This window comes from Tripterygium wilfordii, chromosome 3 (genome assembly GCF_013401445.1).
Source record: "Tripterygium wilfordii isolate XIE 37 chromosome 3, ASM1340144v1, whole genome shotgun sequence".
In the NCBI taxonomy this organism is placed as follows: Eukaryota; Viridiplantae; Streptophyta; class Magnoliopsida; order Celastrales; family Celastraceae; genus Tripterygium; species Tripterygium wilfordii.
In genome coordinates this window covers 9,173,596-9,198,619 of record NC_052234.1, presented here as the reverse complement: position 1 = coordinate 9,198,619, position 25,024 = coordinate 9,173,596, and the positions used below count along the sequence as shown (strand labels likewise).

The 25,024-nt window shown below is 38.1% G+C and overlaps 5 protein-coding genes across 8 annotated transcripts; all 5 read right to left on the bottom strand.

Moving 5' to 3' along the window:
* Nucleotides 1-197: 197 nt before the first annotated feature.
* Nucleotides 198-4,006, bottom strand: LOC119993873 (GTP-binding protein BRASSINAZOLE INSENSITIVE PALE GREEN 2, chloroplastic). The gene is made up of 3 exons (XM_038841177.1): nt 2,481-4,006; nt 1,641-1,808; nt 198-817 (listed from the first exon to the last, which is right to left on the bottom strand). The coding sequence occupies exons 1-3, from the start codon at nt 3,936-3,938 to the stop codon at nt 467-469; spliced, it is 1,977 nt and encodes a 658-aa protein (XP_038697105.1). The 5' UTR covers nt 3,939-4,006; the 3' UTR covers nt 198-466.
* A 376-nt stretch (nt 4,007-4,382) lies between these two features.
* LOC119989643 (disease resistance-like protein DSC1) lies at nt 4,383-9,580 on the bottom strand. 3 transcript variants are annotated; one of them, XR_005465872.1, is made up of 7 exons: nt 9,075-9,580; nt 7,675-8,767; nt 7,257-7,544; nt 6,247-7,008; nt 5,456-6,167; nt 5,068-5,168; nt 4,383-4,822 (listed from the first exon to the last, which is right to left on the bottom strand). XR_005465872.1 is itself a non-coding variant. In XM_038835300.1 (5 exons), exons 1-5 carry the CDS (start codon nt 9,539-9,541, stop codon nt 5,517-5,519), a joined length of 3,261 nt encoding a protein of 1,086 aa, XP_038691228.1. In that variant the 5' UTR covers nt 9,542-9,580; the 3' UTR covers nt 4,383-5,516. The 3 variants fall into 3 exon arrangements, 1 of the variants encoding a protein (XP_038691228.1); XR_005465868.1 differs by having other exon boundaries at nt 5,068-6,167; XM_038835300.1 differs by having other exon boundaries at nt 4,383-6,167.
* Nucleotides 9,581-11,779: 2,199 nt separating this feature from the next.
* Nucleotides 11,780-17,003, bottom strand: LOC119987922 (UDP-N-acetylglucosamine--dolichyl-phosphate N-acetylglucosaminephosphotransferase-like). The gene is made up of 11 exons (XM_038832828.1): nt 16,599-17,003; nt 15,470-15,557; nt 14,189-14,280; nt 13,934-14,052; nt 13,629-13,744; nt 13,426-13,553; nt 13,238-13,324; nt 12,731-12,791; nt 12,581-12,621; nt 12,350-12,470; nt 11,780-12,112 (listed from the first exon to the last, which is right to left on the bottom strand). The coding sequence occupies exons 1-11, from the start codon at nt 16,970-16,972 to the stop codon at nt 12,053-12,055; spliced, it is 1,287 nt and encodes a 428-aa protein (XP_038688756.1). The 5' UTR covers nt 16,973-17,003; the 3' UTR covers nt 11,780-12,052.
* A 349-nt stretch (nt 17,004-17,352) lies between these two features.
* Nucleotides 17,353-21,354, bottom strand: LOC119995278 (U4/U6 small nuclear ribonucleoprotein PRP4-like protein). 2 transcript variants are annotated; one of them, XM_038841735.1, is made up of 6 exons: nt 21,184-21,354; nt 19,867-20,795; nt 18,819-19,272; nt 18,542-18,739; nt 18,352-18,433; nt 17,353-17,715 (listed from the first exon to the last, which is right to left on the bottom strand). In XM_038841735.1, the coding sequence occupies exons 2-6, from the start codon at nt 20,769-20,771 to the stop codon at nt 17,621-17,623; spliced, it is 1,734 nt and encodes a 577-aa protein (XP_038697663.1). In that variant the 5' UTR covers nt 20,772-20,795; nt 21,184-21,354; the 3' UTR covers nt 17,353-17,620. The 2 variants fall into 2 exon arrangements, with proteins under 2 accessions (XP_038697663.1, XP_038697664.1); XM_038841736.1 differs by having other exon boundaries at nt 19,867-20,776.
* Nucleotides 21,355-22,049: 695 nt separating this feature from the next.
* On the bottom strand, nt 22,050-25,006 carry LOC119995686 (bifunctional endo-1,4-beta-xylanase XylA-like). Its single transcript, XM_038842189.1, has 2 exons — nt 24,681-25,006; nt 22,050-23,621 (listed from the first exon to the last, which is right to left on the bottom strand). The coding sequence occupies exons 1-2, from the start codon at nt 24,763-24,765 to the stop codon at nt 22,381-22,383; spliced, it is 1,326 nt and encodes a 441-aa protein (XP_038698117.1). The 5' UTR covers nt 24,766-25,006; the 3' UTR covers nt 22,050-22,380.
* Nucleotides 25,007-25,024: the final 18 nt, after the last annotated feature.

Genomic DNA, 25,024 nt, shown 5'->3' with positions numbered 1-25,024 from the left:
CCCATTTTCTTTTCCCCTAGAGGGAAATGAATTGAATCATATTAACTAGAGAAAGTTTTACAAGAGTTTCTGATGATTTTGGTTCAGTATTTTTCATAACTGTAATGTAAGGAGTCTCGCTGGAGCGAACGCAGAAATTCCCTGTAATCAGACTGGATTCAGCATTTTTGTACAATGGGTTTTAATGCCCATCATCAGCAAAGAAACCAGTATAAACCTGTATATCATATTACCCTATGAATTCGAACTTCATACATTACATCTTAAACATTGATGTCACAATATTCAAACCTATTATAACAAGTTCTATACTCTTGATTTAACGAGACACACACTTCTGTCAATTTGGTAAACATCTAAATGTTCGAGGTTACCTAAATGGAATTAATCCGGGACTATGTTTCGTTTTGTCAAGACAAAAATTTCTGAAGTTTCTCTAAGAACTGCTAATGGAAAAAGTGGTTCCTTAAGCAGGCACCTGGGACAAGGATTCATCGCTGTCTTCTTGAAATTTCATCTTCTGAGCTTCAAGTTTACTTTGGCTGCCAATGGCCTCAGATATAGCCTTAGGTAGCCAAAACCCTGGTCTCTCAAGGAATGGTGCACGGTCAAGAACCAAAGGGTCTCTTAAAGTAACGTTGACACCATCATATGTCCACAATGTCAGTGTTGCTTCACCTTTGAGGCCCAAAGAAAACCATCCAAAACCAGCAACTGCAATCTCAATGCTATTCACATCCCAGCTTGTTCCAGTCACTTTGATTGCCCTGTCTTCCCATTTGCCCAACATGGAAGCTCGGTCTTCACCAATTGGAGGCTGCAAAACCACTAAGGCTTTTCAATTTGATATTTATAACAATTGAAGGGCAAGAGGCAGTTTTGAAGATAATTATGCAGGACAAATATGTAAAGTGACAAGATTTTGAACAAAGAAGCATCACAAAGAATAGTTTTCCATGTAACTCTTAGTTTGGCAAATGAATGACCTAGTTGATGGAAGGGGCCTATTCATAATAGTCTATATCAGACCAGGACCAAGCCAATGGCCAATTCCCTGAGGATGAGTCTCTGCTTTAAGTATGTATAAATGCATTCTCGGAAGTCAGCGATCGAAACTTTTTACCTAACAATCACTTTCTTTCCAGAGCAAAACCATAATGATTTTTAGTGATTAATAGTGAGGAATGTTGATCCTTCCTTTTAATATGACACTCACACTGGCAATTAGGAAACAACACTGTTTCACCATTTTTGTCAAGACTTCTTGGTCTATCAACTGTACCCATAACAGTCGAATTTGTTTAACCAAAACTAAGTTCTGCTTTAAAACTGTTTACTTAAGTTTTCCAACCAAGAAAACTCAAAACAGAACTAACAAGGAAACAATATGTTATACGGCCTGATGGTTCTGGGCTAAAAATAGTGAAGGACAGCAGTCTTTAGAGATAGAATGAAATGGTAATGACCATCAAAAAGACTTTATCATTTCAAAACCGTGACAGAGAATAAATTAACCAAACAGTTCAGGGTGGAATTAGAAAGTGACCCCACTGAGAGCTGCCTGCCACAAGATGTAACATATAAAAACAAATAAATAACATATCAAAATGAAAGTGAGTATCTTCCTGACGAACACTGACCTGCAACCTAATACCAACATGGTTTTGCCAAATTTCATCAGCATTCTCAATTTTTCCCATGTGTAGAGATACATTAGGTGATGCCCAGATGGTGACATATATTGTGTCAATGGAAGCTTGATTGAGGTCTAATCTCACCAAGCCACCAACTTGAACAGCCTGCCCTACCTGCAGATATCAAAATTACAAAAGAATTAGTTCCAGTTGCATTTATAGTTTTCCTAAACAAATTACGATTAACATGGAACATACTATAAGAATGTCAAAATTAGACATAACAATGAATGCTAAGTCTCCAGCTCTTATTATCAAAAGTGAATCGGATAAATATAAATTCATTCAGAAAAGGGGAATTGCAATGTGACTCACTTGTAAGTTCAGATTAAGGTAATATGCAAGCAGCTGGTAACAACCAAAACATGACAACATCTCCTTGAGGCACCCAGCATCCAGACAACAATAGTTTTTTACATAAGCAAAACAAAATAAAGATGCTAAGCATGTTATTCAAAACTGAATATTTTAAGAGCTAAATCAGGTTAAAATGTAAAAATTTATGTGAATTTCATTTTAGTTTATTTGATGTGGGGATCCTGATTACTAGACGCATTAAAAGTTCACATGTCAGCTTCTACAGCCACTCAGCCAGATATCTGGTATCATACTGATTGCTTACAGGAGAAAAATTTAATTGAATTGAGAAAAGCCGTCTAGTCATCAGTATCTATTAGCAGAAGTTATATGTATGACTTATACATAAAAGCACCACGCACACGCATCTATTGACAAACTAGCAGGGTGGCCGGTGATATTAAAGGAAAATATTAAGGGTCAACTTACCTTCACTCTGTATGTCCGTGGTTTTAGCTCCTTCCGAATTTCGATCATCTTCTGCTCATCCCTATTCAGTCTCACTGACATTAGATATGGATGTAAGAGCCCAGGAGTGTCATACATCTTTGCCTTGGCTGATAAAATTCCTCCAATTCTCAATATTCCAAGTGTGGTTCCAGCAACTGGTGCTTCTGTGAGTTTCATAATTTTGGCCCCTCCTTTCTTTGCAAAAGCATTGATTAAAGTGGACTTCCCAGCATTCTGAGCTCCAATAACCCATACATTCCCTCGAGGACCAGCCAATTCCTTGATAAATGCCAACAAATTCCTCACACCCAAATCTTTTCTTGCACTAACTAAATATACTCCATTTAGCTTAGGTGCCCCTCCAGCCTTGGCACGGTTTCTAACCCATCTATCTAGCCTAGTTGGTGAAATTTGCGATGGGAGGAGATCAACCTTTGTAGCCACGAGAACAAGTTTTGGCAACTGCTTGCTGGCCCTATGATTAATTTGGGCTCCTTCCAATGCCTTAAACAATGACTTTGCTGCCCGCTTTGGAAATGAGCCATCAAAATCAACACAATCAACAACCATCACAACAACGGTTGAATTGGCGTTCGCAGTAGGTTTCATAAGCCTGGTTGCAATCAACCTATCAAAATCAAAATCCGGTATCAAATTCTCAGCCGTCTGATTCTTTACTTGCCCATAATTCCTCAACGAATGACACCGAGCACACACTGTAACCTCATCCTTTTCCCTTTCAGCTTCCCGAGCCATCCTCTTCCTTTCCGCTTTTGACACCTTCATTGCGTTCCTTCTCATTTCCGCTTTCTCTATCACCTCCTCTGTAATGTTGCCATATCCAACATCTGGCGGCCTAAAGCCATCCAAATCCATATCATCCTCTTCACCTTGTAATAAGGCTTCAAATTCATCAGAATCCCAATCAAACCCATCTCCCTTTCCCAGATTACCTTCTTCCTCATCAGTTTCCTCAAACTTATCCTGAATGTCATCCACAAAGTCGTCCTCCTCCTCATCATCAAAATCCTCCTCTTCCTCCAAATCCTCCGGCATTTCATTTTCAACATTAACCTTCTTTTGCTGATAATACCCAGGAAGGTTTGGATCCTTATCTTGCATGAAGACCCCACAACCAGGGCAAATTGTCCCGTATTTCTCATCCACATCTCTTCCCTCACTCAATATTGGGTCTCTACCTCCCTTTCTAGGCGCTATTCTACCACGGTTTCTTTGTGCTGTATCACTTAAAACCTCATTCTTTACAGCCAAAGAAACGAGTGAAACTTTATGACTCTTGTTTTGGTGGATTCCGTGAAGTGGGTTTTGCTTCAAAGAAAAGGAAAATGAAGAAAAATTGAGGTTACCTGCGAAAAGAAGGCCTTTTGTTTCTGGGATTCCTTGCAGACCGACGGACCAGGGCAGCTTCAAGCTCATATTCGCGCTTGTTGAAGAAGCGAGTGCGGTAGAGGAGAATAGAATTGCCTAGTCCAACTGGGAACTGGCTCCAAACGCACAACAGATTAACAGAGAACACAATGGACCAGAACGCACCGTTTCGTTTCTTTCCTCTTTTTTTACCTCGTTTAATCGTTTCCATTCTGGTTAAAATTGATAAAGTAATTGGTTTAAATCAAATTCATGGTAATTTTTACAAATTTTCTTGATTTGCCTATAACTATACCTGTATGAATATTAAGAAAAAAGTCCTACAAATCTATCCCTTGAAAAAAAAGAAGAAAAACCATAACTTTTTTTTGAAATTCAGTTGAGAAATATGTTTCTAATTGGAATCGAAACTCAGGCACACATATACCTAACCCAACCGATTGTCAGCTAAGCCTAACTCAACAAATTATCAACAAAGCCACCCTCCTTGACTAAAAAAATGGCAAGCACAATGAAAACAAATACAAACACCAACTCACAAAATGGAGATTGATTGAAGTGCAATCAGTGCACTAGAAACCATTCATTTTAACCAAAGAAATGATTACAACCTAACGGTTATTGTCCAAGATCATACTGCATACAAGATCACACATTTAGACACCTTGAAGAGCCATCCATCTGCTGCCTTTGATGAAATGATTCAATGTGGAATGCTTGAGAGCTCCACATCAAGAGTAATCCGGCCAACATTGTTGGCTGCCTCAATTGCCCTGCAATCAAAATTATCTCCTACCCAAATCAGTCTTATAAGTTTTGACCGCACGAGTTGTGAACAGAAGTTGTTCCTGCAAACTAGCTCCACCACCACCATCAGTCAGTCAGTCAGAGAGTTTCTCTAGCATTTTGCAAGAAAGGTGCTGCCTTTTAACCTATAAGAAAATATTTCCCAAATGACTTCAGAAGATTGGTTTAATTATTCCATAAGTCATTGGTAACTTCAGCATTTCCAACAGAGGCAGTTATTCATAATTGGAATATCCAGAGAAATAATTAGGGGCAATAAAGTTTCATAAGATAAACAAACACAAATATAACAGCAAGAAAAAGGACAGAGAAGGAAAATAAATTGAACCTGTTTCTTTTAAGTTAAAAAGAAGTCAAGAGGGTGACTCACTCTCAAGCTCTGATGCGCATAAACATAAGCAGATCACAGCTGCATCAGAACTCATGAAGGACCCTTCAACGACTAAGTTGGAATTGACAAGATCATAACACCTAAGAACAAAATACAAATTATACATAGCACATTACCAACTGGGTTTTCAAGGCAGTGTTGACAAACAAATTAGATATTTGCTCTTGACTGGAAGGCTTTCTGCAGGGCACAGGGGGAAATAAAAGCTTCCACATAAAGGAAGTTATAGGAATTAGAATACATTGAGTAGCATAAAATGAAAAATATGTACAAAAACAGTATTACAAAAGGAAAATGAATAAAAAGCTTCGAAAAGGGAACTGCTCTGCAAGCTTAAAATGCAATAAGAGGGCAGAGGGTGACTTACTCTTGAACTGAAGACAAACATAGGAGAAACAGATAAAACCCTGAAAAATTTAGCTTCTTTCTTACTTTCTCATTTTCTTCCTCATCACCGAAGATGAATCTTCCACAAGGTTGTCCATACTGCAACAATTGTCATCATAGCCTTCATTACTTTTAGCATCTCCTACCAGTACCGTTTCTTCCATATCATAGTCGACCTGGGTCAACCTACTAGGAGAGTTATGTTCAATAGTTGAAGTACTACATCCATCTCCGGCGTCAAGCTTGTATAGCAAATGGATCCCACACTCTTTGATCTTACAATAGTTTCTAGAATCTTCTCCAATGTAGAATTCAATTGACATCACATCTCCTTCACCTGCTTCTTTGGGTATCATTCTCCAGTCATTTATCAATGATTGTTCATAAATTAACACGACATGATTTGACTGAATAGTATCTTTAATTCCCCATGCTGCTAAATTGAAATAACCCTTGCCACTGGAGCTGTCACCTATGTTGTTTCTTATATGGCAATCATACTTAAGAATATTGAATTTTCCATACCTAGGGAAGTCCTTGAATTCAAGAACAACGCTGACAACCAGGCAGAATAACTCAGAATTACACCAATGCTTTGGAAGCTTTGCAGTTAGCAAGGATCCCATGCTTTTATATTTGAACCAATCTGGAATGTCACCTCCCACAAACGAGATACTGGCCGCTTTGGTTGTCTGCATCATGATAATAATAAAATTTGATTTAAAATACATGCACATATAAGGGGGTGGGGAGGGGGAGGGAGAGAGAGACCTGGGAAAAAGTTTCTGGGCATGTGGCTTCCCAACACAGCAACTTCAATCTTGCATCAGCCACAATGCTGTTTTGTGCGTTTTGATCCAATTTGAAACAATTGGAAAAATTGAACTCAATGTACACAACAACAGAATCAAATTCACCTCTTGATGCTGTGGTTAAAGGGCTGGCCACCATTTCCAGTGCTACGCAATTCCTTGCATATATCCGGTGGACATTCATTGGAAGTTGAGGTAATGATTGAAGCCTCTTACAGTCATCTAGGTAAAGATGTTGTAGGTTAGTGAACTGATTGATGGCATCAGGTATTTCCTGGAAGCTGTTCCCCGAGAGATTTAGATATACTACCCCAGATAACCAAACAAGATGGTGCCTTTCCAATGACGGCAAATATAGACCAAAATTCCGGATGAGTTTCAGTTCATAAATGCTAGTGGGGAGTTTCTTAAGCCTCTTGCATCCTCCAAGGTTCAACAAAGTTAAGGACGTGAGACAGTCAATTGATGAAGGAACTTCTTCTATTGCCGTCCAACCTAAATTTAAGATTTCAATGTTCATTGAGACCTCTGGAAACTTCATGATGTGAGAACAACCATTAAGATTCAGAGTTTTCAAACTAGAAAGATTGCTCGGAAGATTCCTAAGACTTTTGCAATCTGTAAGAATCAGTTTTTGAAGATTTGTAGCTAATGACAGGTCTGGAATTTCAATCAACTTCTTAGAGTAAGCGAGGTCAATCATGTTCAAGCCCGCTAGGTTCTGTTAACAAAATGGAAAAAAAAATATATAAAAAAAGGAGTTTTTACTTTTAATTCTATTAATGCCAAGGAATAGATAAAAAAAATCAGCAGATAAAATTAAACAATATCATATGAACCATGCATATTTTAACAAACAAACTGGGTTACCAACCCAAAAAAAAGGAATAGAAGTACTTCTAATTGCAATTCAAGAGTTGTTTGGAAGTGAGAATTGTTTCCTTCACAAAGAAACATATCAGGCCATACCTGTCTTCCATTCCACAGGTGTTCAACATGGCTGTGGCGCATTATGAGCTTCACTAGATTCTCCGGGTAAAAATTCGATGGCAAATATGTCAAAGGGTATCGATCCCAATACAGATATAGTAACTCATTAGAGAGAGATTCAAGGCCTTGAGGAAGGTGCAACGTGGACAAATCGACTTTGATTTTGAGGAATTCCAGATTGGTCATCCTTTCAAATGCTGTAGGGTTTATACTGAAGCTTCTTATGTTATGCATGTCAAAACTTATGCCTTTAACTTCCTCAGTCCCCTACAAATTAAGATAAGAAATCTTGACATAAAGCGAAAAGCATGTTTAAAAAATCTGTAACCACTTGTACCCTGAGAATGCATATTCTCCTCGTGTTTTCTACAGGTCTTTGTGTGAAATTGGCCCTTACCGTGTTCTTTGCCAACACAAGAGATATGTCACGAGGATCCCATAGCCTGCTGCGTTTCCCGGGCTCTGCAATGGATTCTCCACGAACAATTTCTCGGCCCATTTCCTGTATCAGGTCATGCATCCGTACTCGACCCATGTGAATGGTTATAAGAGATTTATCTATAAGAACACGCATTCCAATATCCGTGGAATAACCACAGCTATCATGAAAGCATTTTACTTCAGTACAGTATTCTCCTTTGAAAAAACATGCGATATTAAGAAAAATATTTTTTTCTTCATCGTCCAGTCCATCATAACTGATTCGCAACACTTTCTGCACATCCATGTTCGGGGTTCTCTCTAGTTTACTCAATGCACTTTCTTGTTCTTCCTCGCTCCTTCCAAATAAATAGGAACCGAAGATCTTAAGAGCCAATGGATTACCTTTAGCATAATTTATTGCCCTGTTTGATAGTCTCATATGATGATCATCCGTCGGATGGTTTTGTTTGAAAGCATATTGGCTAAAGAGGCAAAGAGCTTCATAGTATTCTAATCCAGGAACCTCATAGATCCTATCAACTCCATTGTTAAGCACTTGTTTGTCCCTACTTGTTATGATGGTAATACTTCCTGGACCGAGGCAATCACGCCTTCCAACTGTGAGTTCTATCTGCTGAAAATCGTTTACATCATCCAAAACAATAAGAACCTTCTTACGACGGAGTCTATCCCTTATAAAAGGAATTCCTAGATTAGGAGTGCCTACATTTAAGTTCTCATCCTTCAGTATTCCAGTGAGAAGTTTCTCCCGTAAAACATTTATCCCACGCTTCTCACATGTTTCTTTGATATCTTCAATGATACAATGTCCTTCGAATTGGGAGAAAACATGATTAAAGAAAGCTCTAGCAAGGGTTGACTTACCTATACCCCCCATCCCCCAAAATCCTATGATGCGAACTTCATTAGAAATCATGCTTAATAATATTTCTATTCGCTCAAAGTGATAACTCATTCCAACCAGACTATCAAAATTGCTTGAGGATGTATACTGAAGTTTGCATCCTATATCTGTCACAATCTTTTTAATAAGAGTAGCCTCAGGCCTGAAGGGACAAAAAAAAAGAAGGTAAATGAAATGATGGTTATAATAGCATAAAAGTGATAATTATCACTAAACAATAACCACAATTTGTTTTTTAAGAAAATTATAAGTAGAAATTAATTGACAAGAGTATAATGTGGATTCTGTTTGGCTAGGAAGAAACTAGTGTGGATTTAGTGGTAGGAAAAAATGGTTGTTAACATTTGGTAAACTGCACTTCAAATTACACTCATCAATCAATAAGCATGCATGTCAAGATTGTGGGAAAGAAAAGACACAAGGATTGAGAGAAGGAGTTGAAAAATTACCTTATGACCTTTGAATCCCATCCAATTAAATTAGAAGCTTTGGTTAATGCATCTCTCCAATTTTGAATCCTGGGATGGCCTTCATGCTGAGCCAAAGATTTGGCAAAAGGCCCTAACTGCCTTCTCACTTGCCATGGTTCCACCTTAAAGAATACTGGTATAACAATTTGTGCATTGTTTTCCTTGCATTCCATGATTTTCACAAGTTCGTCTAAGCACCAACATGAACCAGCATAGTTTTTAGAGAAAATGACTAGAGAGATTTTTGATTCCTCGATTATTCTCAGGAGGGCCTCTGAAACATAATCTCCTCTATTGAGCTCACTGTCAATGAAAGTTTCAATCTTTGCTCTACACAAAGCAGCTTGTAGATGACTGAGAATGTTGTCACGCGTGTCAGGCCCTCTGAAACTAATGAAGACGTCATACTTTCCCACAGTAGAAGTTGTGGAAGAAGAAGCAGCCATAAAGGCAGATGGCTATGGCACTTGGTTGCAAGATGAGATAAAAAAGATGCAGCTTCGAAAATAGCCTGCAAGTCTTTATTAGTAGATAAAAACTGGGTCTAACGATTGTCAAAATAATTTATAAAAATTAACCTCCATCTAGAAAATTGATAAGGACAAAATGGTAGATGTGGAAAATGAAAATAATTTATTGAGACAACTTTGCATATGCCTGACTATTGTTGAACAATGGAGACCGCAATCAAAGGTATAGCCATGTTTGATAAGATCAATATTTTTATTATTTTTACTTTGACCGCAATCGAAGGATCCTTTACCTGATTGAAAATTCTACTTTATATGGGAAAAAAAGTAGACTCCAACATCAATCAAACAACACCAAATGCCAAGCCATACCATGCCCTTGGGAGAAAGTAGAAGAAAACGTTTCGTATTTATCCCCAACCCGAGAAAGAGAACCAAGTCCAAACAGTCAAGTTAAATGGTGACTTAACAAAGATATATCGAGGAACCGTAGGCAATTTTGATAAATGCTTTTGGAATTGCACAAATCAACCACTATGCATGAACCAAAAAGTATGAGAAGAAGGTTAAACAATACCTCGTGAGGTGTGGATCCCTTCCAGATAAATTAGATGCTTCGGTGAAAGGCTTAAAGCATCTCTCCATTTCTTAACCTTGTGAAGGCCCTGCTCGGGATGTTCTTCATGTTCAGCAAAACTCCCCGTATGTTTTCGTACAATTGATGGATTCACATTGTAGAATACTGGTATTACAACCTGTCAATTCTCTCTCTAGCATTTGAGTATTTTCAAAAACTCATCCAAGCACTACCCAATAGTTCTTGGCGAAAACGACTGTCGAGACTCATTTTTTCTCAGAAGCAGAGCATCTCCTTTCCTGATCTTGTCGTATACACAAACATAAAGTTAGCATGCGCGTCACCCCTCCTGAAAACTAATGAAAACATTGTACTTTTTCCCAGGAAAGATGGAAAAAGAAGAAGAATCAAATAGATGGTGCTGGACAAGATTTATGGGCATTGGAAACCCATCAATTGACATAACACTTTATCAACTTTCCTGGAGAAGACGACTGAATCCTTCTCAATCAAAACGGTAAAAAGTCCTTCTCTTGATGATTAAACATCCACAAAATATTCTACTTTATGTGAGTGTCACCGCTTCTGAAAACATTGTACTTTTTCCCAGGAAAGATGGAAAAAGAAGAAGAATCCATTAATAGATTGCACTAGGCATTCCAACTTGTCTATCATATTTATTTTGGAGCGTATGACCTTTCAATTTCCATACACAAACTAAGATATCAAATTCACCAATGCTTTCCGCAACTGGGAGTACAATTTGCATAGGTTTTGGAATAGGAGGTAATGTATGAAACATTGATTCCGAGGTTTAAACAAGTCAGGGTTTCCAAATTGGGGATAAAATCATGACGGGTTGATTCCAAATAACTTGCAAAAGAAGGTCACCATTCGTAAAAGCAGAGATGGGGGAAATCAATAAAAGTAACACCCCTGTACATACATACATTATCAATTTAGAATTGACAGGAGAATTAATTGAAAGCCACCGAGCAGAAGAGCATCGACCAGCAGGGGTTGCAACACCATTGCTTGGCATCATCGGAGACCCTAACATAAGGACTGCTCGCGCCTGGTTTTGCGTTGATTGCCTCAAATCACACTACCATTGTGTCCTTTTCATGTCTCCGGATTGTTTAATGTGTTTTGAAGGGGTGTGTAGGTGGTTTGGTTGAGAATGCATTGGATTAGATATATGTGTTTAGGGTTTTATTTCAATGTAAAACACATTTTTCATCGGTATTTCAAAAAAAATAATTAATGTATATATATGGTGCATTTATGTGTATTTACGATTCGATTTCAATGTGAAATATATTTCTCACTAGTATTTCAAAAAAAAAACTAATGTATATATATATATGGTGCACTTTGGATCCGCAACAAGTCCCGTGGAGTAAAAGTCTCGACATTTTGATCCGCTCGTCTCGACATTTTGATAAGTTATATGAATTCAACCATATATATTTTTTAAACAAAATTCAAATTTTATATGAAAAATATATGAGATATTTTTAATTTATAACCAACTGTTCATGTATTTTTCATATTGAACTTAATTTTTATTTCAAACAGCTGAACTATAACATTCATGAAGTACATATTAGTAACAAGGCAAGTTTATTTGTTAGACATAAAAAAAAAAGCTTCCAACTATAAATGAATTAATTATTGCCTCAAAATAATGTTATATCATATGTTAGACAAGATGGTATAAATAAATCTTTGGGCCTCAACCTAGTTAGATACAACAATGTGATTGGCATCAACTGAAAAATCGCTTCTCCCTCAAAAAGACCCATCCTGCTAAGCAGGAAGTGATGCAATACAATATAACCAGTCAGTGTGCCAAATGCTTGCTTGTTAATAACTAATATGAAGAATATTCATCAGAAGTTGCGCGGCTTTCATTTATACCAACCAGCAAGAATATATCTCAGCACAAAGCAGAAGCAGCATCCAAGGGCCTGTTGAAACAGGTACGCAGATTCAGGCATGAACCAGTTAGAAACAATAAACGCATCCATACACACGCGTATACATGCATCCAAACAGCCTGTCTTGCACATTAACAAGTGGGCTTGGAAATCATACAACAAATTAAAAGCTATCACAGCACCTTGATGTTCTAAGTGCCTCGCCATTAAGGATAGCAGAACAAGGCACAGGATGAATAGCAAAAGGAAATGAACGTGATAGATCACCTGAACAATAAGAAGTTGAATACAAAGTGACTTCTCTGACATGCGGCCAAACATTCTCAAGTAGAAGTTCACTAGTGTTCCATCGTTCGTTCCCGTGAGTAGTCCAGTCTGGGGATCAAACCTGAAAGTTCAAATAAGATACAGACAGTTGGTTAAGGAAAAAATAATAATAAGCTGCCTCTTATTACGGCCCTAAAAGGATAAAAGCCTGAGGAGAATAAAGAAAGCTACCTAGGTAGACGATGCCTGGGACATTTTACAAAACCAGAAAGCTGACCAGAAGAAACCTCGATTAGATGCCATCTTCATAACACAGTTTACTACACAATGCATGTGTGTGCGCATGAGAGAGAGAGAGAGAGATGGATAATTAGATCAAACCTGGGGCAGTGACACGAGAAAGTTCACTACTTGAGGTAGGAAGAATATCAGAAGTGTTTCACTGTAACCAGAAAATACTATTGATAAGGAATCCAGAGTGCAGTTATGCAAGAAGATTAAGAGTAGAACATGCGTATTAACTGTTGATGTTGACTTTACAGCAGCAGAAACATACTACAGAATCAGATGTTTAAATTTCCACGCACAAATAGCACATTAGTTAAGTGAGTCCATAGAAATAAGCATGATATTTAAGATGTAGAGATATTCATGTCAAGCTCATTAATTGAGGTATGCATGGAATTCAAGAGACCTCTATAATTATGCTTTTACCAAAGATATTTGACCTTCGTATAATTTATAGTCCTGAAAAATCTTAGAGTTACTTCATGTATTATGTGTTTGAACAACGGAAGGGAGGCCCCACGTGTTAGCCGTTTTAAACTTGCACTTCATGGTATGATGTATGTGTATAAGTAAAACATTGAAGGATTTTCAAGAACTCACCTGAAATGTCCTAAAATTCCAACAACAGCCATGGTCATTCCAGCGAAGTACGTGTAAGTATCTCCAACAAAAACAGAAGAGGGATACCTAGGAGAAGCATGATTTAAACAAAAATACTAAGACTTAACTTTACAACAAAGAAAGAAAATTTAAAAACCAACTCTATAATTTAAAAGCAGTGGCATTACCAGTTGTAAGAAAGTAAACCCAACGAAGTTGCAAGTAAAGGTTGAACAAGGTAGATGGAGAATGCATGGGCCTGCTTATACTCAGGATCTGTAGATGCTCCAATTTGCATGACATTATGTATCAAAATCTGTTATCAGTAAGAGATTTTAGCTAGCAAGAATAGTAGAAAGCTCCAACTGTTTTACAACTACAATGTGCTTACAGCAGATGCAATCACAACTGTTTGCCCAATTTCAAGACCATTTATGCCAGCATGAATGTTGATGGAATTTGTGCAAAAAACCACCAAAAGTCCCATGTATAGCTTATATAACCATCCTGTCACATCAAAACATATATTGTAAACAAGAATAGAAGGATGTAGCTCAAGGATCTCCAAAACAAGTCAAATGTCAAGTCCAACTCCACGTTAATATCTGAATATACAACACAGTAAACAGAATAACAATCAGCTTTTCAATTTTAATAAGCAAAACCTAAGATACACACTTTAGTTACATACAATACCTAAATCAAACACCTCAACCCCAATGTAAGGAACAAAAGGCTTGGGTATGATGATAGTAGTATGTCCGGCATATGCCATCAACAGGGGGAGAGCAGCAAATGAAGGCAGCAGCAATTTCCTGCTCTTAACAATCACAAAAAGGCAAGGAGCTAATACAAGATGGTTCGCAACACCATCGAAAGAAACAAATACTTAAAAAACATGAAAGAGGAAGTATTTAACAATATTAAAAACATGGGACAAAAGGAACTTACACCCTCCAGGGGATGTCAAGAACATCGTCAACAAATCCAAGCAAAATCATGAAGCAGATTGATGCCAGTGCTGCATTGTACTCCACAAGCCACTGCAAGAATGAAATGGTCACACTCTAACTTCAACTAGTTAAATCGCGTACTCAAGCCGCAGAAATAAATTCAATTAAATCATCAATGGCTATAGATGAGTGTTGATGCCAAGAGGACATCAAAACAATTAGAAGAACCAGATATATACATATATATTTCTAAGAATAACAACCAGATAATTTTCTCTTAGCTAACTTAATTGTTAAGATTAGTTCATTTGCCATTCAACCCAATAAGTTAACTTGTTGGTTTGAGACATTTCACATAATTTATACCATATTCCAACACTCCCCCTCATATGTGGGCTGGACAACTCCGACGACCCAACACATGCACAACAAACAAGGCCAACACTAGAGGGCTAGTCTCACACAGAGGCCCACACTTGGGGCAACAACAAATGAGAGTTTAATTAGCAGAAGTTAAGGTTTGAACCCAAGACCTCATGCTCCGATACAATGTTAAGATTAGTTATCCTGTCATTCAACCCAATAAGTTAACTTGTTGGTTTTGGGGCATTTCACATCATGTATACCATATATTCTAACGTTAATAAACAGAAAGGGATTAAGTCTTGACCTAGTTGGCTAAGCCCCTACTTTAACGTCCACAACTCCACATCACAAAGAGGTTAATGGTTCAATACCCCTAACCCCACTTACCTAAGAAAACTTAATAAACAGAAAACACAATGAATGAAGGAGAAGAAAAAGATAAAACAATTATGAAGGAAAAAGGAAGAGAAATATGAACCAAAATGGAACTCCTAGGAAAAATTATATGTATTAACAAATGGTTTAACTCCAGGAACAACATAGTGGCCCTCATGTTTCCATCAGATCTTTCATTCTAGCTGGTGAAGTAGTGAACTAGCAAAATTCTTATGAGGTGAAACAGTCTAGCCATAGATTTCAACCACATTTCAACAGAAAATATAAGGACCAAGGTTGGGAAATTGATGATCTCAGGGGACTACACACTTATGCAAAAATATACTAACATCTGTTTTAAGCAAGATTGTAATACAGTAAGCATACAAATATGCCTAGAAGAGTAAAATGTGCCAAACACCACAAATGACTGGCATTGTTTAGTAGAACAGAGAACCACATGACTATTTGTATGATCTCATCGAATTTCTAAAGTAATAAAATATTGAGATAAAGCTATAAAGTTGAAAGTACCTACATTTGAATCTGCTGTGAAGTTGAAATACTGAAACAAGATTGCCAAGACCCAAAAGACAATGCCAACAACAATACCCAATGACTCAGGCCTGAAGCAAATCACATAGAATATCATTAAAAAAATTTATAAACAACACCTAAAATGAGTAATCAGACTTAATGGCTGATACAAACGACTGAGTGAACCATTTATTCACCTCAACTATCATAGATTTACCTCATCTCATGGAAGTTCTATTCCAATTATTCTCCATAATCTTGCATGAAAAAGCACTCTAATCCATTATTTATGACACTGATACCCATAGTGACACAAGAAACAGCTAATGACTGACAAAAAAGAGAGGAAAAAAGAGAGGAAAATTCAGGACAGAAAACTTTTCTATTTATTGGTTTTTGTAACATTGCAAGCACTTTCCAACCGCAGGACTTACCCGTCCCATAGTATAGACATTTCAATCTACTATTTGCCAATACCGGAGGAAAGAACATAGCATGCAGACACAAATCACAATAGCAAGAGGTATTACCAAAATCCAAAATTCAATCAACCAACTTCTACAAGAACCGGTGATTGGAGACGTTACTTACAGTACTTTGATAAAATAAAATAAAATAAAATAAAATATCATACCCAATAATCAAGCGAGCTACTACTCTTTTTTTTTATGAAAGATGTTGATCACCAAGAAATGAAGAAACGGGACAAAACATAAAATTAAAAAATTTTACTCCTCAATACAAAACAAAGGTGAGTCTTGAGGAATAATGGAATAGACACACGACAAGTTCAACATTTTTTTTGGATAGGCAACAGAGCAATACTAGATATCAGGACCAGTTCAACGTATAGATAAAGATTTAACTTTTAAGGAAACGCAAGCTGTGTTTCTCAATCAAAACAGTTTATATAAAAATCTATATTACAGAAAGGACACTGCAATTCAGAAATTGAAGTGAGTTTTCTTATTTCAAAAAAATATATATATATTCAAGTACCTTGGAGGGAGGATAGCATAATAAGGTGCCAAAACTAAGAAGTTTCACATAAAGCCGGCTCGCAAAACCATTAAACCACAAAAAATTGAACGAACAAAAAAAAAAGATGTAAAATTTTAAAGCATACTCACACTTTATCGGTTCCTTGAGCAGTACCCTTCTTGTTGATATCGTGACCAAACAAATTGCGCCTCAATACGTATCGAGAAGCTACGGGGATCATCTTGACAGTGATAAAGAAACCACCAAGGCTGAGCCCTGCATTGATGAGAATAGATCTCTTGAGGTCCTGCTCGATCCTGTAATGGTAGAAGAAGAGGTACAAGTACGGGGCCAGTAACAGAAAAGAGAGCTTGAGAATTAGGCCCCATTTAGGCTGCGCAATCGGGGGTTCATTCGGGATAGTCGTCTCTCTGTCCTGTGGCTTCCGATGCGGTGTCGTTTCAGTTGTCGGCGGCGGCGACCTTGCGGCAGCCTCAGTTGACGCTCTTTTGCGAGCTGCCATTGCTCTCTATTCTCCCCCTCCCCCCTCTTTGGAATTTGTTATCGTGTGACTTACTTCTAAAGCAAGTGACGTCATCGGACCAATAAATGTTGCCATGTAATTAAGTAGGTCCCACTCAGTTAGCCGCTTAAAGTATTCAACATAATAAAGGGCCCCTTTATTTATGGGCCTATGTACAAAACTATTTATGGGCCTGTTTGCAAAACTAGCCGTTGTAGAGTAACTTATGAGAGTTATTATTGATAATTATTTTTAAAAATAATAAACTCCAATAATCTCATCTTTACTCTAATTTTAATTAACTATAATTGAATATTTTACGAGGTCAAAGTTATCAATAAAATGAGAACCATGAGTAACTTAGATGACACTCATATATATGATATCTCATAAAGGTCTCAAGTTCGAGCCTCCTTATCCCTTCTCTTTTAATTTTTTTAAAAAAATTGTTGATAAAATGAGCATAAAATAAATTGTTAGTGTCTTGCCCAGCAATAACATCAACGTATTGTCTCAGAGGAATAACAAGTCATGCCAGAGTAGAAAGTATCGCTGCCGGTGCAACTATGCTTTTGTGTCAAACTCCTCAGTAGAACTTTTTAAGCAAAATTGAGAAATGAAAGTGACGATGCTCACACACAGAGGTGATCAGTCCATATCCATACGGTCTTCCCCACCATTGCTACTGCCACGCCAAAGTTTGATGGTCCGATCATGAGAGACGGTCACAATATGTTGCGCGTCTGCAAACCAGAGAGAACATACTTAGCATGTTACTAAACAAGGATCATTTGTATACTAAATCACACGGTACACAAGTTTGACAGGCTTTGAACAGACTAAGCAACAAGTTAACCGACGACAACATCTATGAACAAATAAATTGCAAATTCTTGCTTCATAAGGATAACACGGAATATCTAATCATCTATGAGGTGGACAATGTTCAGAGACTATAAATAAAGAAAATAAAGGCAATGTTGATATAACAGAAAATACTGTATATTTTTCCTAACAACACTGTCACTCTGTCAAGCTCTTTGAGTATAAGTTTCCTCCAAAACCTTGCATTTTGGTGCCATACACAACGGATCACCCACAGTTTCTATTGGCTACAACTCATGATAAGTCTAAATTATACGTCCTTGCCTCTTTGGAAATATCAACCAAGCGTGTTTTAGAACTAGATCATTTTTTCCTGATTCAAAAGTCAATGTATAACATAACAATCATAAAAAAATCTAATTCACATAGTAGGGATCATATTGTAAGGAAATTGAGATATACTGAAAGCTTTGCATTCAAGGAAACAGTGGAGAAATACTTCAACAATAAAAATAAGGATAACAAACATTTGTTCAAAAGGCAAGAAAACTTACCCGCACTTATGTCCAGAGAATTAACTTTTGCTTCATGACCAGATAAAGTTTTCACGGGCTTGAAATCTCGACCAGACCAAACCTGGTAAGACATGTGAAACAAGCTATTATAAAAAATGCAACAACTAACTTTCAATTCAAAGACTTTAACTTCTCTGGAGTAACAATCATTTTGAGAAAAAAATTGAACCTTTGATGTCATATCACTTGAAGAAGTGACTAAAAAGTAACCCTCTTGAGGTTCAAACTTCACTTGTGATATAAGTTTTGAGTGCGCAGGTATTATATACAAAGATTTTTTCTTCCTCAAATCCCACACGCGACAAGTATTATCTTCACCACCAGTAGCTAAATAATATCCATTGGGTGAAAAGCTGACACCAAGAACCTGTAGAGAAAATCCTGAACGTAAGTCACCATCTGCTCATAATAACAAAATCAAGAACTGATTAGTCTTAAAGTCTTACCGGCTGAACATGACCTTCTAGAACGAGGATACTTCTCCCAGTGCGAAGGTCCCAAACACGTGCAAGGGAATCAAGTCCACAAGATGCTGCTAATGATCCATCAGGGTGAAAGGTTATCCCATATACGCTTCTACTATGACCTTCTTGAAGAAGCAGCTCCACTCCAGTATCTATGTCCCACAGTCTCCAAGTCTTGTCAAAGCTAGTTGAGCCCAAATACTTCCCTGAAGGATGAAAGGCAATACGTCCAATACGATCCAGATGGCCCTCAAACGTCTTAAGGAGGGATCCATCAGTATTCCATAATTTTACAGTTCGGTCAGCTGAAGCAGTCGCCAGATGGTCATGCACAGGAGAGAATGCAACGTCAGTTGCACGTTCTGTGTGCCCCTTTAAGGCAGAAACCTTATTTAATTGAGGCATGCTCCACAGTTTAGCAACTCCGCTCCATGCACTAATAAAGGCAAACCAAACAAAAAATTATGTTTATTGCAGAGACCTTAATGCCAGCTACACAAAGTCACATAATTCACAGCCACAAAAACTAATAATTGGTCAACACTTGACCAGGGAATAAGGTTGTGTCAACCATCAAAAGGTCCAATGATTTCTCATTTCAATCATTGAGGATAAGCAATAAGTATTACAAGCAATGCAAGACTCGACAACTTGTCAATGATGCGAATAAAGAAAAGCTATGTCGCAAATCTTGTAAAGTTCAGTTTCAGTATGCGATACAAAATACTCAAAGAATGGTGCGCAAGGAATGTTAGAAAGTTCAAGCTATGCCTTCCACTTTACGACTAACGTTTATCCTTCAAAAGCAAATATTCAAGAAGCAATCACAAAATATGTTGCAAATCTTGTAAAGTTCAGTATGCGATACAAATACTCAAAGAAAGGTGCACAAGGAATGTTAGAAAGTTCAAGCTATGCCTTCCACTTTACGACTAACGTTTGTCCTTCAAAAGCAAATATTCAAGAAGCAATCACAAAATATAATTGTTATTAACGCATGATAATTTAAATGGGAGAAAATGAGTGATACCAGGTTGCCAGCATTTTCCCGTCACGTGAGATGGAACAACCAGTAAGAGGCCTATCATCCCCAATCTCACTGCACTCGAGAACCAAACTTTTGGCTTGCTTTAGAGCCCAATCAATCTCTGCATTCACATCTTCATCCGGATCATCCCTTTTCCTACGAGCACGTTCAAGACGCGATGCTGCTCTTAAAATTGAGTATTTTGCAATATCAATTCTAGCATCCAATAGCTCCTTTGATCCTTCAGTATAGAAAGGGTACTGAACCATTTCTTCCTCAAAATCTTCAGTTGCAGCTGAAACAGCTGCTGCCTCCTCCTCATGAGCTTTCATCAGCTTCTCCAACTGCCCTTCAGAATCCAGCTTTGCCATAATCGTCCGCAACCTCTCCCGCCTTTCCATCTCTCGCTCTCCAAAAAGCGTTATGGGTTCACCAAGCCGACGAAGACGAGCACGGACAGCCATGTCATTAGTAGGCACTGCGAGAGCAGCAGCACGACGCTTCGTCATCAGCTCCCGCATAGCCTGTTGCTGCCGCTCCCTCACCAGTCTACTCTCTTCTGAAATCTCATACTCTGTAGAACCAGTAGCAGTTCGGGAGTCATCATGGTCAGAATCAGAGTCACTAGCTCCGACCTCGCCATTTTGCGGCACAGGCGGCCTTAAGACAGGTGGACGCATCGGAAGTGGGGCTAACGGCCGGCCAACTGGGGCAATAGGAACTGTAGGAATTGGAGCAATAGTAGGCAAAGGTTGAACGGGAATTACTGGGGCACTGATAGGTTGTATTGGTGGATCCGGGGTGACACTGATGGTCGAAAGACCCGAAACCCCAGGTGGACCATCAGGGACGGAAACAGAAGGCTCTGCTGGTGGAGTGGATGCAGGGTTTTCCTCCTCAGCCGCCATAATACCTAACGAATATAAACTCCACTAAAAATACAGAATGTTCAGAAAAAAATTATCTATGTTCACAGTTATCAATCATCAACGTGTATTTTTACAAGAGATCTTCAAAAGATGAAGCAACCAAAGAAACAAAGTTAGAAATTTGATGCACACTGATCAAATTTTGATATAGAACGAACACTATAAGTGATATAGCGTCAGTGAAACAAATCAACAAACAGGTAGTGAGCAAGAGATCTACCCAGCATATATGCACACAAAAAATGAAAAAAAAAAAATTTCCTCCGCCGTCACAAATCAAAGGGAAATTATTACTGACAGTGAAAGATAGTCGCAGACCGGTCCATGACCTCCATAGGCCACCAGACCCACTGACAATTTAAAAAACGAAAGAGAAACGGAGGGCTCTCACCGTAACGACGCTATCCAAAGTCGCTTAGGGCTTCCGGCGTGACAACGAGACTGCCAGCGGAAGAGAGACCAAGAAAAGGAGCCGGTTTCGCACACGTATTGAGTTGAGTATGCAAGGAGAGACTAGGAAGATTCTCGATAGAGGAGGATACGAAGCTCTTCCTCCGCCTAAAACACCCTTCTAAACGTATCTTAACAAAAAAAGGTAACCCCCTCCTCCTTAATATTATTTTATTTATGTAATTATTTCCTATTTTATTATAAGTTTTTTTTAAAAAAATATTGAATAACAACCCATGTACCCAAATAAACCTTGTATCGGAAAAAAAATCCAAACAGACCAAATAAAAAATAGAAAATAAACAATTGAATGAAGATTTCTTGACTTCCCATCCCTTTGAAAAAAAAACATAGAGCAAAAAAAAAAATTGCAAATGATTGACTATGGTTTCTTGTAGTGGCAAGGCCTCAACAAGTGTTGTGGTTTAGGCTTTAGGAAAAGTGCACAGGACCCTCATCCACTCATCCAAGTCGCAAAGTCAAGTTTCATTTCATGTGCTGTAAAAAGAGTCTTCCTCATGGACTTTCCTCCAGAGGGAAAGATGAGGTCAAAAATCAAAATGGTCTTAATATTCCTTCTACTGCATGTTTATGCATGCAGATGCAAAGTGGCATTTCAAGATAACCCAGTTTGTCAAAAACACAACAGATTGAGACACACAAGTGTCAAAATGGCATGAAAATTGTAGACAAAGCAAGCCGTAGATGATAATTAAACAAGGATAACTTTATTTCATTTCCGAGAGTAACAAGATGAGATGAACTCTTAAAGGACAAGACCAAAATCTTTTCAACTCCTGACCTCTTAAAGGACAAGACCAAAATGTTTCACAAACTTAAGTAAGGGAGTAAATCACTCCTGTTATGAATTTACATATTTTTTCCCACTGCCTGACAATACGTTCATTATTTAGGACCCCCTTTACAATAATAAACCAATGTTTTCTCCAGTAACAAGCAAATACCAACTACAAGACATACTTGAACCGCAGATGAGTTCTTCTCAAACAGATCAACTTACAAAACTGCAACACAGGCTACATAATATGTAATTACTTGGCCATGGTCCTATAAGGATTATAAGACTGGGTAAAAGAAACTGCCCAGTATATAGGCTATTGCTTGCAAAATTTGTTTATCAAAACTGCATGGGATTCCTGCTTTCCCAATGATTGCTCTGGTTCACTGGCCCATTATAGTTCACTTCAGTCCAGTACTGATTTGAATGAGGCACTTGATTACTATTTGGTTGCTCATAAGCAAAATTAAGCTTCTTTTGCCATCTTCCATTCCTCCATCCATGATCTGTACTGTAGTAATTACCATGATATCGGGAGGTCTCATACCTCGACATGTTCCATCCAGTGCCTTCTCTTTTCTTTCTATCTCGGTCCCACATTCCCCAGTCTCTACCAGTTCCATGACCCATGTTCTTCGGTTCATTATAGTTCTTGTTCCACATATCACCATTATTCTCCAGCTGGTTTTGTCCCCATGGGTCATTCCAAACATATCCCCATTCTCCATGATCCACGTTCTTTGACTCATTAGAGTTCTTATTCAACAAATCACTGTTATTCTCCAGCCAGTTCTGTTCCCATGAACCACTCCAACTAAGTCCCCATCCAGTTCCATGATCCACGTTCTTTGACTCGTTATTGTTCTTATTCAACAAATCACCCTTATTCTCCAGCCGGTTCTGTTCCCATGAATCACTCCGACCAAGTCCCCATCCAGTTCCACGATCCACGTTCTTCTTCGACTCATTACAGTTATTGTTCAACAAATCACCGTTGTTCACCGGCCGGTTCTGTTCCAAAGAACCGCTCCAACTAAGTCCCCATCCAGTTCCACGATCCACGTTCTTCTTCGACTCATTATCTATCTTTTCCAACAAATCATCATTACCATCCACGTTCTGGTTGTCATTTCCAAGTTGTCGATCTGACTCATCATTGGTAGGCTTTGGAAAAGTCTCCTCTGGTCCCCATCCAATGACAGGCACAATTGAATAATGTTCCTGTAAGAAAGAATCACCAAAAATGATGACATGCTCACCGTTATCTGTCTGATCACAAACCTTGGGTTCCCGTTCCGAGTCCAAAATCAGCTCTGGGTTGATGATAGAGTCCCAATCAATTTCTTCGATGTACATATCAGGATCAGGCAATGAGATATCACAAGGAAGGCCATTAATCTGCGCCCAAAACCGACTTTTGGCACTGTTAAACGCCTCTTCAACGGCAGAGTCATCCCAGTTAATCACATTTTTATATATGTATGTGAACCTTTGGGCTTCTATTAGCTTCCGCCATGAAACCGAGCCGACTGAAGCACAAAACTTCTTCTCCCATGAAGCTACAGTTGGATGCCAAGTGCCTGTGGAATACAAAAGTAAAAGTTAAGTTCGGCTATTCAATCCGAGCCAAACAAAGACAAACTTGGATCCAGCATAAAAGCCATCATCATTGCATTTTAACTTCCTTCTATATCAGTCAAAATCGAGATCAAAACACATTTATCATAAGAAGCAGCAAAGAAAAGGAAGTTGGAGCTAGAATGAATTAGACATAAAAGAAACAAATCAAAATAAATTCTCAACAAAAACTAAAAGTACACAACTGCCCTAGACATTCAACTGCTTAACTCGATGCATTATCGGAATTTCATTCGTCGTTTTCGCAAATTTCCAAATCTACTCAAAAAGGTGCTTGAGAATAATATACCCCCTTATTTCAAACTTAAAAGCCAATATTCCCTCAATTCTTCTAAAACCTTCCCATTATAAGACTCGCCTGAATCGGAATTCTATATTCTATTTAAGAAATCCTCAGGTCTGCAAACTAAAGTAACCAATACTTTAACAGCAAAGACGCCCTAAAAATACCAAAAGCACTAAATCCCAACTTTCCCGAACAAAATCTCCTCTATTTTGAGCTCAGAGACTCCAAAAAATCAATCACATGTTCAACAAAAATGAGATCCTACCCGAAACAATACCTCAAAATTAACATAAACAGAATCTCCTCGCCAAAACTCATAAATGACACTTCAAACAGATACATATATCAATAATCCGTAGGACTGTCATTAACTACAAACACAGTCATGGGAGAAAAATATACAGTAACTACCTTAGACAACACATGCTCCAGTTCAAATCCAAAGACGATTGCATGCGTGAACAACAAATCATATTCCCAGAAAACGATCTCCACATATGATTAAAAACCATGAAAAATAAAATAAAACAAGGGAATCATATCATTCTGGAACATGGAAAATCAAAAAACAACCTAGCCAAATACCCATACAAGAGAAAAATTCAGTAAACGAAGACAGAACCCAGAAAGCAAAACATTCAATCTAATAAAAAATTCACCCAAGAACTGAAGAACAAATAAGTAAATCAACAAAACCCATGAACAAAACAAATACCTAGCGGCGGCTTCCTGTTCTGCCACCTCCTCCCATGGACTTCCTGATGGTGGTTTTCACCTCTCTGTTTCCTCCAACCACCCATTCCGAAACAAACACTGCAGAGAACCCAAAAAAGGATCGGTTAAAGAAAGGACAAGCAAAGATTGAGCCTTTTCTGGGGAATTCTGCACTGACAACAGGATTTTCTTACAGCACCCAAGTAGTATTTCTCTTGATTGGAGTGGTGAATTTTGAGAATTGGGAGAGGCCTTTCTATCGGTGATCACACGCTAATTAAGGAAAGTATTTGAGGTTTTCAGAGAGGACTCTCTGTATTTGAAGTCTTGGCAGCAAATCCTTAT